Source organism: Rhinolophus ferrumequinum, chromosome 8 (assembly GCF_004115265.2).
Source record: "Rhinolophus ferrumequinum isolate MPI-CBG mRhiFer1 chromosome 8, mRhiFer1_v1.p, whole genome shotgun sequence".
Classification (NCBI taxonomy): domain Eukaryota; kingdom Metazoa; phylum Chordata; class Mammalia; order Chiroptera; family Rhinolophidae; genus Rhinolophus; species Rhinolophus ferrumequinum.
In genome coordinates, this window is record NC_046291.1 from 71,119,147 (window position 1) to 71,135,346 (window position 16,200).

At 34.7% G+C, this 16,200-nt stretch overlaps 1 protein-coding gene across 3 annotated transcripts in view; it reads right to left on the reverse strand.

The window, feature by feature from the left end:
* The window catches only part of EPC2 (enhancer of polycomb homolog 2), a 112,620-nt gene that overhangs the window by 35,875 nt on the left and 60,545 nt on the right, over positions 1 to 16,200 (reverse strand). For all 3 annotated transcript variants that reach the window (XM_033112670.1, XM_033112671.1, XM_033112672.1), the window contains exon 3: positions 3,992 to 4,137. In XM_033112670.1, coding sequence (XP_032968561.1) covers positions 3,992 to 4,137 — 146 coding nt within the window. The remainder of the gene's footprint in view (positions 1 to 3,991; positions 4,138 to 16,200) is intronic.

Consider the following 16,200-nt stretch of genomic DNA (forward strand, 5'->3'; position numbering starts at 1 on the left):
CTCTTTGTATCTTAGGTAGTAAGATTTCAATACACAGCTTACAGTTAAAGATCCTGACATTTCTTTCCAGTGTTAACTGTACTTTCTTGGTCGACTGCTATTTTTATGTCGTTATACAGCAAATGTTTATTTTATGGAATAATCTTGGTTTTAATCATTCTGTGAAAATTATCTGTAGCTGTTCCAAGGCAACTAGTCCCGTATCACGGCATCACTATTATCATGGTGACAGCATCGATTTGAGAGGGCAAGAATTATTTGCTAATAAAGTAGTCCTAAATTATTATGTCACATGATTAAAAACGCACAAAATCAGAATTCTATTACTTTTATACCCTAAGAAAAAGTTCTGTCACTTAGCTCTTCGTCTACTAGAAAGTAGTAGAAATCAGTATTTAACTGGCAAAGTGTCTGCGGTAAATTTACTATTCTCAAGACATCTCTGAGTTATTTGATTTACTTACTTTAGGGTTTTGGGGATGGGAAGATAAAAATTATTCTACCATACGGCTTTTTCTTTTAGACTGCTACTAACTCCATCAGGACAGGATCATTTAATTTGTTTACATACAAAACGCATGATCTAGCAATTTAAATATATACAATTTTAAATATGCAAATGAATCAATTACATATAAAAATTAAAGTGTTTTTATATGTAAAACAGTCCAGTAAGCAATAAGTAGCTAATAACCAGCGACTACCACCCCATCATTGTGTTACAGGCTGTGAGGAAGGGAAAGAAACTGCAAGATAAATCCACGACCTAAAGAAACTTACAATGTACAAAAAAGGAAAAGGAAGAAATACCAATTAAACAGGACAATGTAAGAACTTGGGAACTCTGTATTAGCGCAATGAGACACAGCGCAGAGTCACAAAAACGCCACCTGGGAGTGCCTGTGTTGGTAGCTTAAGACGCAAGAGTTCAGATGACAGATACTGAAGAAAACAGCAACAAGTAAGACGAAGAGGAGAAATGGAAGAAGAGACGAAGAAAGGAGATACAAGAATCTTGAAATACGGAGGTCAACAGCATTCAGTAAAAACAGCAGGGATATGAAGTAGAATAGAGGCTGAAAAGAGGCTATTGGATGACAATTAGGAGATCACTGGTGACCTTACTACAATTTCAGTAAACTGAAATGGATTGTGATGGCTAATCTTTTGAAAATTTAATTATGACAAAAAAAAAGGAGAGATATAGGGTGGTAGTTTATTAAAATATAGGGACCCTCGGCACATTTTTGGGCAAAAAGATTGAAGAAATGAGAGAAGAGATAACTGAAAATGAAATATTCAAGGAATATATAGGTAACTCAAGGATGAGTTAGAATTAGAAACCTGGGGAGTAAAGGAAAGGGGGAAAAGACACATGATTCTGAGTTTTGAGTCACTGGACAGAAAAAGAATACATCATAGGATCATCTGGAGTTGAGAAGAAAATTCGGAAAGGTTAAAATTGAAAGGTCTGTGGAGATGCCAATAGGCAGCAGGAAGAGAGAAAAAAGAAAATCCTAGAGCCTGAGAAAAGAGGTCAAGGCTAAAGGTCACCCACACAAATGCTTGCTGAGGTGACTCTACCCCAAAATACATAGGATAAGAATACCAAGAACAGAATTTCAAGAGACCCTGATATTTGCAGGAGTTGAATGAAAAGGAGCAGACAAAAGAAAGGGATGGTCATGAAAAATAATAAGAAAAACCAGAAGGAGATGGATTGTATGCTAAAGACCAAAGGTGATGACAGTCAAGAAATAGGGAGAGCTCAAATAAAACAAAAAGGATGCAGACTGAAAATAATCACAGCATTTAACACATTTAACAACAGGAGTTTTCAATAATGACCACTGCACTACTCTCCACAGAATGATGGGGGCAGAAGCTTTGCCTCAGTCTATCTTCTACGTTTTTCTCTACCAACCTAATAAGTACTGGTGTAACCACAAAGTTTATTATTCCTTGTCCTTGAATACGGTACTATGCTAGCCCCCCAATAAGGTGAAAAGAAAAAGAAATCCATGAATCCACACATCAGGGACTTGGACGGAGGACAGCCAGCCGTTCAGTATCTTTAATCCTTGGTTCTAATAACAGGACCATTATCTTGTTCCTATGACAAAAACCTCCACCTTCATCCCCAATGCTGAAAGCAGATGCTATCATGCTCTGAACCTCGCCAGTCACTTTAGGGCTTTGAAGCTTGCCATTGAGCAAAGACAACTAAAATAGGATAATGACGATCATATGTGGATAGCTAATTGTTACTATTTATATGCTTTTTGTTTATCCTGTCCCCACTTAGACAATAAGCTCCACAAGGGCAGAACTTCTGTCACCTCTCCTGTTCACTAAATAAGTATTACTGATTAAATGAAAGAAAGCAAATTACTGAGAGGTGAAGCCTTCTGATGATATAATTTCAGCCACCATGAATAATTTCTGAGCAATCAAAGAAAACAGTAGAACTACTGAAACACTGACTGGGCCTAGCATTGCTAGGAAAATTTGTACATAAAGAAAAACTGAAGCTGTTATCTGATGCCAGTGATCAAAATCCTAGAAAAACTGTGAGCACTAACTATAATGAATATCAATTTGATAATTAAAACAAATTTCCAATTAAAAAAACAAGACACTTTCTCAAAAAGCCAATTAAGTTGAATTTTACAAAATTCAGTTTTCAATGTACTTCTTTGGATACTACACTAGATATTGATTTCCATAAAAATGAGGGGGAAAGACTGGTAGCTAAGTATGCAGTAGTCATTTTACAATGAAAAAGTTACTGGAAATGTGCAGAATAGCTGTTAATGCCTCAAGATTCAAAAGACTTAAGTTGGGAGTTGAGGGAAAATAATGAATTCTTATGGGTTAACTACTGAAAAGGTTTAAGTCTATTGTAAGTTTACTGATATTTGTAACTTACTACATTAATAACAAGTAGCATATTAATATACCACACAAGTACACAACAATTATTTTAAAAAATAGCTTATTCTTTAAATCTAATCACAATATCAACACATGCTCAGTATAATAAATTTGTAAAACACAAAAATAGAATAAAGAACATAAAAATCACCAATAATCTCATCACTTAAATATAACCATTGTTGGCATTTTGTTTGACTTTCCTGTTCTTTTATTCTATGCACAAGTATAAATGTAAATGCTTTAAACAAACCTCAGTTTTCCACTTAAACAGTTCTATACCCTGTTTTTGAAATCTAACATAATAAAATGAGAAATCTCCTGTGGCATTAGATATCATTCAAAATAACAATTTTGAATGGCTGTATGATAATTGCACCATAGAGACAACTTGTAAGTTATTCTAAACATCTGTTCAAAATCTTTGGCATTTTCACTAATTATTTTTCTTGAGAATGATTCCTAGAGGTAGGATTACTAAATCAAAAGGTGTAACATTTTAAGGTTCCTGACATATGCGTACGCTGCCTAATTGCTCTCCAGAAAGACCAAACCATTTTAAATTCTCTGTATCCTATATAAGTAAATTCTTTATTATTTTGTGAATAACTTTTCCTTCACGTAAAATTTTAAGTAATATACAAATAAGTAAAACTAAAATACACTTAATATAAGAGTACCTTAAGATAAATCTGAGCAACTGAGCAAGATTTGGTATGAGATGTCTGCCTTAGAGACCCAACCAAGCAAATTTAGTTACTGAAGCACCAAAAAGACAGCCCTATGAAAAGGATCAAGAATATATTATAATATTGTAACTAGTATTATTTTTATATCCAAACAAGAAAACAGTCAGAACAGTACTCTTCATACTATTATTCAAAGAAATTATGCTTAAGCATTCAGTTCAAGGAATACTGTAAATAGACATTCTAGGACGTCAGGAAAAGTTCCGCAGACAATAAAACACAATGTACTTAGGTCTAAAGAAAATGTAAAATAAATCTACTAATTGGATCAATTGTAAGACAAGACACATTTTTACAATGTACAGTACCTGATTAGAACTGGCTTTTTCAAGTCTGTCAATCATAATTTCAAATTGCAAAGGCTTAATTTCCATCTTTCTGTTAAGTCTATTTAATAAGGTCTCATCTTCTGAATCCATATCATAATCTGGTTGCTCGTTGTCTAGATTAAAGGCTAGAAAAGAAAAGAAAAATTCTTCAAACTGAGGAGAAAATATAAAGTTAGACAGTGTTTATACTGACCACAGAATACTCCTAAATTATAATGTCGTGACCAAAGAAGAGCTCACTAGTAGGTATCTAAAAACTGGTTTCAGACACTAAGGGCAGAGTGAAAGAAAAAACGATTTTAAAGTTTAATAGAATAGTAAAAGCAATAACAAAAATTTATTTTAAAAACAAAGGATCACAAATATATGCTAAAATATAAACTAGCAATTATAAAAAATGATGACATATATTTATCAACATGGTAGTCTGGTAACATAATGAGAAGCTATGGAACAATATTAAGAATCTAGAAATAATCTCAAGTACAAAATACATCATGTGAATGACATGTCATATCACGGATAAAATAGGTTATTTAAAAAAAAAAGGGGGGAGGTGCCAGCATGACAGATTAATAATGTCAGACTAGTTATCTTAAAAAAAAATTGAGTTTGATTCCTACCTCATTCCAAATACCAATAAATGATATACTCAACAAAATTTTATAGTAAAAAATAAAACACAAAACTATTAGAAGAAAATGCAAGGCGAAAAATGTATTGGCAGGTACAATATCAAAAATCATAACACTGATTAAATAAACGCAAATACAGTAACGAGATAATGCTTCACTCATCACATAGACTAAGACCTAAAACTTGATATACTATTTTGGAATGAATGGGGGAAGAAAGCCTTCACAAACACTGTGAGGAGGAAATTATAAACTGGTATTTAGTATTTAGTTCCTACGTCTAGAAATTTATCTAATAAACTTACAAAGAGACAAAAATATACAAATAAGAATATTAGACTGACACTGTAAGAAGTAAAAAAGGATAAAACAAGCAGTGGGTTAGAGAAATAAATGATGGTTTATACATACACAGCATAGAATGAAGCCCTGAGAATGAATGACAGTAACGTATGTATTCTGATATGGAATGAAACCAATCTTCACGAACATTCAATGAAAAAAGCTAAGGTGCAGAATAGTGTATACAGTGCACTAAGCTAAGTTTTAAAAAGAGTAAGGAGTATATATTTTTACATACTCTTATAAATGCACAGAGTATTTCTGAAAGGACACACAAGAAACTGGTAAGAGCTCTCCACTTCTGGGAGTGGGATGTACAGTAAGGGTTCAAGGACAGAGAAATTAAAATTTCTTTCTGATCCTCTTGTATTGTCTCCTTTATTTTAAATATAAAGCATTTTGAGATTTAAAAATAAAGGATTTTAAGATTTTAAGCATGTACAGGTATTAATTTTTAAATTTAAAGGGTGAAAAAAACCTAAACTGCCACAAGTATGTGTTGAAATCACATGTCAAGACTTAGGACAAGCCATGAAACAGATGCCAATCACCAACAGAATAGTTACCTAAGGCTGCCTACGTGTCAGTGTGTAAATGCATGTCCCGTGTTCATATTGTGTGAAATGTCCTGGCATTCTCAGATGCAGCACTACACTCTTATTAAAGGGAGTAAGCTGATAACACAGTCATAGGAACACTTATGTACATTTATATAATTTTAGTAAAATCAGCTCCCCACCACAGATAGTACTTATGGACATAAAATATTTAAAGGCAAAAATAACTGTTTATAAAGCAAATGACTATATCTCAAAATATGAATTCGGTTAATTGTTTAATAAAATTGTACCACTATATAACAACAAAACCAAAAATAAATGTCAGCTAACACTTATAACCTTATGTAGCACTTAATATGGGCCAGGCAGTGTTCAAAGTGCTTTATACACACTGAATTTGTGAAATTTTATTGTATTTAACTTGTATCATAGAGTACACAATAAAGTTATTAAATCTGAGAAATTATAGCTACCAATGAACTAATGAGATTATTTTGTAAGTATGATTCATTTAAAACATTCCTGAAAATAAAATTTTCTTCCTTATCTTCACATATTATTTTTGTCATGATTATCAATAATTCAAAAGTATGCTTTTAAAAAGTCAATCCAATCTGCATCAAACTCAGTGACAGATGTTGTGGACCCCAGAAACTATGTAGATCACTAAAAATTACTCTCCTATTTAGAAAGTGATGCGGTGTTTGTAAATTCACACAGTGACAGTCAATGATCTGCCACTAGTCCACAGACTAACAACAAATAAAAAATCAGGTATCTGACACAACCAGAAGACATTTCAGAGGAAGGTAGGTTTTAAAAAGTGTTAACTAGAGTTAAGCCAATACACTGACTTTCTAAGTTAAACACAAGTTTTCCAAAGTTCAAGAGCAAGGCTATCTATGCAAACTTTGCATGACCATCTTTTTACACACCTACTTAAGCATACTCACCTAGGAGGTAGTTGTTCCCCTACCTCCTAAATCTGTTCTATGTTCTTATTCTATTCTTACAAAAGCCAGTGCCCCAGCTTCTGAGGCAGGGAAGGGGCAAGAAAAGTTGGGAAAATAGTTTACTGTACAAGAATACCATTACACATTCAGGTATTCTGTTGCTTCTAACACCTATACTGTTTCATCTGTACCTCTCTTTACCTCAGCTTATATTGATTCTCTCCTCTGCCAGACAAAAATGACAAATTCTTTAAAGGCTGTGATCACTTCAATCATAATGTGCATAGTCCCTGAACAGCAAATAAAGAAAAAAAGAATGGGTACTAAAAGCTGTTGAATAAAAACAGCATTTCTTAAACATAAGAACAGAAAAAGAAATCTTAGAAATAGTGAGTGAGTTTCACAAGCCAGTCAACCATACAAAAGTAAAACAATCCCTATTCCCTGCCTTCTCCCCCCACCAAAAGAGGGGGAGGAGACTGGCAAGAGGTTGAAAATTCCTTAATGTAGCTGATCAACAGAATCAAGATATGAACAAGGTTAAGGTTAAGAAGGGCACGTGTGTGTGTGTGTGTGTGTGTGTGTGTGTGTGTGTGTGTAGAAGACTTCCTGAGGTGAAGTTAACTGAGTAGTACCTAATAAAAAAAGGAAAACAAGGGAACTAGAGAGTGTACGATCATTACAAGAAGGAAAAAGGAAGTGGTAAGGAAAATAGATTAGAAAATTCCCTGCAGTAACCACAGTGTTGTCTTCCATCGTTCAGGGAAATTTGGTTGCTTTCTGGTAGGGGGAGCAATTGCTTCTGTGTAGGCAGAGAAGTAAGTATAAATGGTTGTTTGAATATACTAAGGCATTTACAAGTTGACTGGTTACAGCTCAGACAATATATAGAACAGAATTGGTCTAAAATTAGCTGGTAAAGCAAATGTTACTTCTAGTAATATTTGTACTAGTCAAAAGTACCTTTCAAAGTCCTTTAGATTGCCTTTTATTTGGATACAGTCATATATATAACAGGCATAGCTATCTAATGGAATGAAAATACAGAGAAACCAGGAGAAGAAATAATGTAAGAAAATTTCCCAGAGCCAAAAAATGTCAAGAGATTTTGAGATTAAATGGCATTTCCCAACCATGGTATAAAATGAGTGGCATGCAATTCAGTGTGGAACATAACAATGGGTCAGTACTGCCATCACTTCATAATATATGAATATGAATTAATACTATAGCATGAAGTAATACTATAGTATTAATTTAATAGTATGCCTATTATATGTTGTATGTTACAGGGAAACATTTGTTTCCCACATTTCCACTGAAATCTCCATTAGAGAAAAGTATTAAGAATACTTTGTTTCTCTCCGCCCCTTCACTCTAAGCTCAGCCAAGGAAGACGTGACTTAAGCTGATTAGTGGACCTGGGAGAACCTAATCAGCTCAAAACCTCCAAGCTCATAGTCTCCCGTGGTTCGTCCTTTCTTTGGAGAGGCTGCATTCCAGCAGGTCCTCTCCTGCGCTAAGCACAGGGAGACCTGCTCAGTCAGTGACCAGCCAGTGGTAAGTTTGCCTAATTCAGGAGTTAAATATTAGAAAGTCTAGAGTCTATACATCTATGTCTTGCATTCCAACACCATTTTGATTAGTAGTAAAGCTGAAATTTTATATGTCTGTATCTGTTTCTCAATTAGTTTCAAAGTAAAAAAGGGAAAAAAAATGTTGCTTATTGCTCTCCTGAGCCCCCAACATTATAGGCTACACTTGACAGTTTATTTTATAAGTGGTTTATGCTTTTTTGACTCCAGAACATTCTATCTCTATACTTCAGTCTCCATTATATGGCCCCTACAATGATACATACTCAACACCCAGAGTTTATTTCACTCACCTTCTTCTCTCTGGTTATTTATACAACAGGGATGCAACAGCACATGTATTGGGTTAGTGCAAAAGTAACTGCGGTTTTTTACAATTATTGTAAAAAGTCTGCGTGGTAAGTTTTCTTATTTTTAGATGAAATATTAAGATTCATTCATTTATATAATTTGTTCAAGGACAGACTTCTAAAATCGTATTAGTAATTTGGGAATAGGTACGGTCTAGCTATCTCATATATAAAATGTAGGTCATAGTACCTGCACCAGATTTCCTCTAACAGCAATGTGAACATAAAGGTTTCTGGTTAAATAAGGCAGAATGAACACATCTGTCTTGAAATCCCATCAAAATAAAAGCAACCCCGTCCCCCCCCCCAATGTCATTTATCCTCAGAGGCAAGGGGAACAAGAAGGCAAAAATTATCATTTTTTCAGCCTTATAAAACTCATGGATTAGCACACAAGAGACTACGGAAATGTTAAATGGCTGGGGGTGGTAGCGGGGGGGGGGGGGAGCACAAGAAGAAGCAGGAAAACTCCTCCACCCATCTAAAGACTCACAGAGTGGAAAGCAACAGTTACTCGCTGAAAGAGAGGGTAGGATACTTCTGAAAATAGGAAGATTGCTTGAAAATCTTGATACAAATAACTAGACCTTTCCCTTACCAGTGTACCTAGGAAACTACTTTTCCTCGAAATCGTAGAAGACTGAAGGCTTAATCTGCAAAGGCTGATCCAGAGAGCCAACAGACTCTGGAGGCACAAGACATGCTGAAGAAAACGATAAGGCTCCATACCACAGACGAAAGGTTAAGTGAAAGTCAACAGGTTGAACCATGAACACGCCACCCACGGCCACCCCACTATTGCATCCTCATCCCCCAACTCAGCTATACAAACAAAAACACAGCCAACCACCAGGAATGAAGACTGAAGAATTCTTTTTTGGGAAAATTGATCAATCCTCTAAAAAACACCGTCAGATAAATGACCTTACTCAAATATAAATAGACAGTTAAGTAATCCAGGTATTTGAGAAAAAAACCAGCAAAACAAACAAACATTAAAAAAACTTGGAGGAAACAAAAATAATGTAAGGCATAGAAAAAGAATCTTCACAAAAAATCTTCACATCCATGAAACAAGAGCAGAAACAGGATACTACATAAAAGGAGCACAAGGAGATCAAAATATTGAAATTTAAAACTATAATAGCAAAAACATAAAGAATATCAGATTTCTCAACAGCAACACTGAAAGTTAGAACACAATGGCACAATATTCAAAATTCCGAAGGATAAAAGTTTCCAACCTAAAACTTTCCACCCAGCTAAACTATTAATCAAATATAAGGCTAGAATAAAGATAGTTTCAGACATGCAAGGCCTCAGAAAATTTCACCTTCTATGTACCCTTTCTTAGAAAGCCACTGGAAGGTGCGCTCCTTTAGAATGCAGTAAATCCAAAAGGAAGAAAGCAAGGAATTCAGGAAATGGGGAAATAAACACATGAGAGAAGCAAAATATTCTCTCAAGATGATGCATGATAACTATGTAGCAAGCCTAAAAGCAACCAGTCCAGAATACAGCAGCAAAATGAATGGTTCCAGGAAAAAATGACCAAGGAAGAAATAAAACTGACAGATTATCTGATTGAACATATTAAGAGAGTTACACACTTTTGTTGGAGAATTTGTGGTGAATTAATCAAAAGTACATAGAAAAGGAAGCAGATACAAAGATAAGGAAGTTATCTACTTTGAAAAAAATCTAAAAAGAAAGTAAAAATCTAAAAAGAAAGTAAATGTAATCATTGATAAGCTGTTAATATTTGCAGAATGATAATACTGCATACACTGAATACTCATTTAATAATGCTCTATTGCCAAAATATGGGACACAGTGTTCTAAGTAGAGAAGTGAGAGAAGTAAATTGTAAATAGTCAGAAGTCAAAAGATAGTATTTTTAAAAAAGTTTTTAAAAATAGTTATGTAAGCCAAATTCTTACATAATGAAGATAAATACCAAAAGAAACAAGTGAAGGATTTGAAGTTAGTTGCCTTTCAGAATGGGGAGGAAACTTTTATGGAAAGAAAAAATCTTTTTCAACTAAGCCTAATGATATTATGTATAACCTTTGATTAAAAAAAAAAGGTAATTTTTAAAACTTAAAAAAACAACAAAAAAACCCAGAGACAGTAAGAATGTTAGTGAAGGGAACAAAGAGGTAAAAAGATACCATTTACAATATGGTCCATGAAGACCAAAGCTATAAAGTAACAGAAACTAGGGGAAAAAAAGTAAAAGAATTCCAGTTCCGGTTTACAGGCATTAATAATCCTTACACTAATTCCACCTTTTTTTGCTTTAGTTATTTGAGTGATCACCAACCTTACAATCCACAGTGCCTATTTAAAACACTTCATCCTTTGCAAAAAATGATTCCATGAGGATCAGTGCAGTTTATTTGAAGGTTTTAAGTTTTAAGTTGTTCCTTTGATTTGTTTGCAGACCTAAAGATTTCCAGTTTTAAGTAGGTTACTAAAACTCTAATTCAATGTTGCTCGTCACTGATTCCTATTATCTCCAAATGGATGCTTTATATACATTTTCTCTAATCCTCACAAAGTCCTGAAAGGCATGGTATTTGCATCTTCATTTTGCATACACTAAAATTAAGATTTTAGAGATATTTTAATTAGTTTGCACCAGCTTACACAGATAGAATTTGGCCCCAAGTCTGCTGGATTCAGAAGCTCAGGCTGTTTTCCCTTTACTACAAAACATGCCCAAAGAGTGCACTTGTATCTTCTCTTAGTCTGTGGTTTGTTTTTGTTTGAGTCTTTTGTGGCACAGAAATTTATAGTTTTAATAAAGTGCATTTATCAATGTTTCTTTCATGGTTTCTACTCTTTGCCTTAAGAATTCTTTATTTTTAGGTTATACAGTTATCCTCACATCCCACCCCCCCCCAAAAAAGTTAACATTTTACTTTCATATTTATTCCTTATTTTATGTTTTTCCTTATCGATAGCCGTGCCCCAATATTATTTATCAAATATTTCCATCCTTTCCCCACTAATCTGTAATGCCTCTGGTTATATATCAAATTTCCACATACGTGTGGTGGGTGGGTGTGTTTCTAGCCTCTCTTTTCCTTCCATTGGTCTACTTATCAATCTTTGAATAAAAGATTAATATCCAAAACCATTAAATTTTAAGAGATGGTTAACTATAAGAGAAGGGAAAGAACAGAATGGGGAGACAGACAGACAGACACAGACACACACACAAAATAGCAAATAGATTTCTTTCACTATGCTTTGCTTTACAGGTGACTTTCAGATGACTAAGAATAAAAATTAAATGGAACAAACCCAATTGTCATTTGGGCTCTATTGCAAGTACCCTCAAAATACAATAAAGTGACATTTCTAGTGGGAAATATTCTAAGGACTAAAAGCAAAACCAACCAACCAACCAACAAAAAAACTTGAAACTGTTTTCAGTAATTATATTGTTGGTGTAAGTCTTGGCATTATTATTCTGAGACTATTGTGGTGTAAGGGGAGAAAAAACATGGCAATTAGATTGATGTCCTTGAGAACTGATAGATGTGGAAGAAAGTTGTAAGTGTATAAGGGTAAAACCCTGTAGTCTTGAATTAGAGTAAGAAATATTAGTATAGACTCATGATACAGTTTATCTTTAAAAATTTTAAAATACCTATTTTCCAGTGAGGTCCATTAAAAAGTCTATTCATTTTTTTATTAGTTTCAGGTGTACAAAGCAATGTAGTAAGTTAGACATTTACACCCCTCACAAAGTGATAATGCACCCCCCCAATCTTCTGTCTCTCTGACATTGTATAAAGCTGTTAAAATACCGTTGACTCTATTCCCTATGCTGTACTTTACATCATATGAATATGTATACACAGAGGGTGCCAAAAAAATGTACACACATTTTAAGAAAGGAAAAAACTGTATTAAAATTGTAATACAATGAATGACGTGAGCATTCATTTGATTAACACCATCTTTTGAGCGAACATACTACACATTGTTAGCATAATTCAACTTCGAAAAGTAATACATACAGTGTTTCCCCAAAAATAAGACCCAGCCAGACCATCAGCTCTAATGTGTCTTTTGGAGCAAAAATATAAGACCCAGTCTTACTTTACTATAAGACTGGGTATTAATATAATATACTATAATACCAGGTCTTATATTATTAATTTTTATACTACACACACACACACACACACACACACAAATTTCTGCTCCAAAAGACGCATTAGAGCTGATTGTCCAGCTAGGTCTTATTTTCGGGGAAACACGGTAGATAATATCTCTTAAAATGTGTACATTTTTTGGCACCCTTGTGTGTGTGTGTGTGTGTGTGAGTGAATTATAGTTGACGGTACAATTCTACTTCAGCTTCAGGAGTACAGCGTAGCGGTGAAGCACCTACAGTCTATAACGTGACCCTCTGATAAGTGCCCATCTGGCACCTTACATGATCTTTACAACATTAGTGATTATATTCCCCGCATTGCATTTCATATCCTTGTGACTATATTTGTACTTTCTAATCCCTTCACCTCCTCCCTTCTAGCAACCAACAGTTTTCTTCTCTATGTCTCTGCGTCTATTAAAAGTTTTAGAGATAATGGTCAACCCAGTAGCAACGAACACCCGCACTGCCCTGACTGCAGTCTCCAAATAGGATTTCTCACTAAAAGGAAAGAGAGCTCTCTGGAGAAATAGATGCTTTCAGATCTGAGCCAGGAAACATACAAGGTGAGCCAAGAACTCTTAAGTTTTCTCGCTTTCTGGTATGGCAGTCATGTCCAAAACACCTCAGAAGCTAACCTGAATGACACTTTTTCCCACTGACCAAAAATGGTCATGAAGATGAGTACCAATGAGGATAATGATGCAGGGGACTGAACATAATAAAAACATGTAAATCCGTGATCCATAATGATTCTAAAACAAAACAAAATAAACATCTGTACAGTCACCTTTAGAGAATTCTAAGAAACCAAGTCCATGAGGGTGTCTCTCTTTTTTGTGATGCTGGCAACCATTAAGGATCACTGCCTCCATCCGTTAACTCATTAGGGGTTGTAAAATAGTGACATTCTATTTTCCTCCTTGTTTTACTTTAGCTGGAATATTCTATAAAGAAAATCTCCCCCCTCTCCAACTCTTTAGAGATCCTGATATACGTGTAGTTCATAGAAAAGGCAAGATAAATGCTCGATTTCCAATTAAAAGAATCTTACGAAACGGATTGACCACTTCGAACATATGGGAAGTTTTCTGGATCCCAAGTAAAAAGAATTTTAAATTCTTTTGTGTAATCAAATTGCCCTACTATCTGGATCCCAATTCAAAATAATAAACTTTTTTTTTTTTAAAGGAGATGAGAGCGACATAGAGAGACATCACAATTATAAGACAGTCAAGAAATGTGCCTACTAACTATTTTATGTTAGTAAGAAATTGCCGTTTTTCTTTTAAGGAGTGGTGCAAAAATGGTATTGTGATTATGTTTAAAAATTCCCAGATGAAATGATATTGGATAGACCACAAAATCACAGAATGGGGGGAAAGATGTAGAGGAACAATACTGGCAATATATGGCAATTCATATATTATTCTTTCTACTTTTGAATATGTTGGAAATTTTTCCATAAGAAATGTTTTTTTAAAGAGAAGTATCTAAAATATATAAACGATTTCTTTAGAAAAATGAACCCAAAGATAGCAAGCCATAATTGACATAAAAAGATGTTTAACCTCACTGTAATGAAGGAAATGCAAATTTAAATCAGTGAACACCATTTCAAATTCATTAAACTGGAAAAAATTATAAAGTTTGAAAATAACAAGTGTTGATAAAAATATGAAAAAAAAACAAGAACTCTCACACTTCTGGTGAAAATTTAAACTATTATAACCAGTTTGGAGAGCAATTCTGCACTATCTAGTAAAGTTAAACACGCACATTCTGAAAATCCCAACAATTCCACTTTTGGTCTATGTCCCACAGAAGCTCTCACAAATGTGGACGAGGACAAAGGCCATTCACTGCTGCATTATTCAAATGCAGCGATGCTAAAAATTAGACAAAAGTTAAATGTCCATGAACAGATAAACTGACATATATCTACACAGAGTTATATTTCTGAAATGAAAAGTTATGTTGACACAAAAAACATTCACATGAATGCTCATAGCAACTTTATTCGTAAGAGCCCCAAATTGGGAAAACCCAAATGTCCTTCACCGGGCAAAGGGTTAAATAACCCAGTACACCCATACCGTGGATGGAATTATATTAAGCAATAAATAGGATCAAACTAATGATACATGCAACAACTTGGATAAATCTCAAGGGAATTATGTTGAGTGGAAAAAACCCAACTCCAAAAAGTTAAGTACTGTAGATCCCATTTATATGACATTCTTAAAATGACAAAATTATGGGGGTGGAGAACAGATTAGTGGCTTTAAAACAAGATCAATAGATGCACCTATACGATTTTTACTACGGTTAAATTAAGTATTTTATGCCTATCAGAGTGCCCAGTATACAGTAAAAGTGCTCAATAAAGGTAGGCTGCTATCATTTCTCAACTCGACTCCATTAGTAGATCAAGACTATTCTGTAACGCAGAAGTGGAAGTACAATACACGTGGGTCTTTTTAGTATTAAGGCCACTTATCGTCAGGGTATACAGAAATCATGGTTTTTAGTTTAAACACTAAAGAAATCTCAACTATGACTGACCGAAAATTATTATATTGTGAAAAAGGTACTTCTTTCTTTCTGTTTCTCGAAGGCTAAGGCCTCCCATGTAAGTAAGAGCTGTTACATCTATCTTCCGGGCTTACTTTCTTAAGATTGATTTGTATCTGATGTGCTTTTGATTAATAAAACTTAAAATCACTTTGATAGAATCTGGAGAAACTTTCCAAATTAACTCCTACATGTATCACAGGAACAGTTCACAGGCTGAATCACAAGATGTTTGTAAAACATACAAAATGGCTAGTCTAGCACTAATTCAATGTATCAAGTGCCTACATAATGCCTCAGGTAGAGCAGTCAACGAATCCAGTCCTGGAGGCTTCAGAGTCCTTCCCTGTAAGCATAATAATATTGACGTTTACTCGGAAACACTCTTGGATAGGAAAGAACCTTGTGGTTTCATTACCTTGTGGTCACTGGGCTTTGAACATTGTTCATCTTCCAATAAAGTGTTACCCTGTATCCTTTGAATTACTTGACCATGTCCAGTTTAAAGTTTTTCTGTCCTCTGATTTACAGAAACAGTCTGGCTATGTGTCACCCTTCCTTTGGTTATTTGCAGTAACAAGGTTAATTTGGGTACATATTTCTGGATTTTAGTCCTTTGGAAGGGACCTGGACCACTGCTGGATATTATGTGTTATTGATGAGAATGATTCAATTTCACTTCCGAAGAGGGCAAATCTTTTAACACAAGTATGGCAATAATCCCCCATGTTCTTTTTTCCCTATCAAGTCCCACACAGTATGGCGCCAGGAGAGAGAGAGAGACAGAGAGAGAGAGAGAGAAGGAAGAAAGGCCATTCTGCTTTAAAAAGAGTGACCAGAGAATGTATTATCAATATTCACAAACACTTCCATGGAACATGCACCTCACACACCAAGAGATCCGAAAAACTGACCATGAAGGAGCTGGAAACACCAGCTGTGTTTAGTGCACACGGGCTCCACAAGCTGCCTAGACTAAAGGAACAGAAACGCACCTATCAGGGCTGG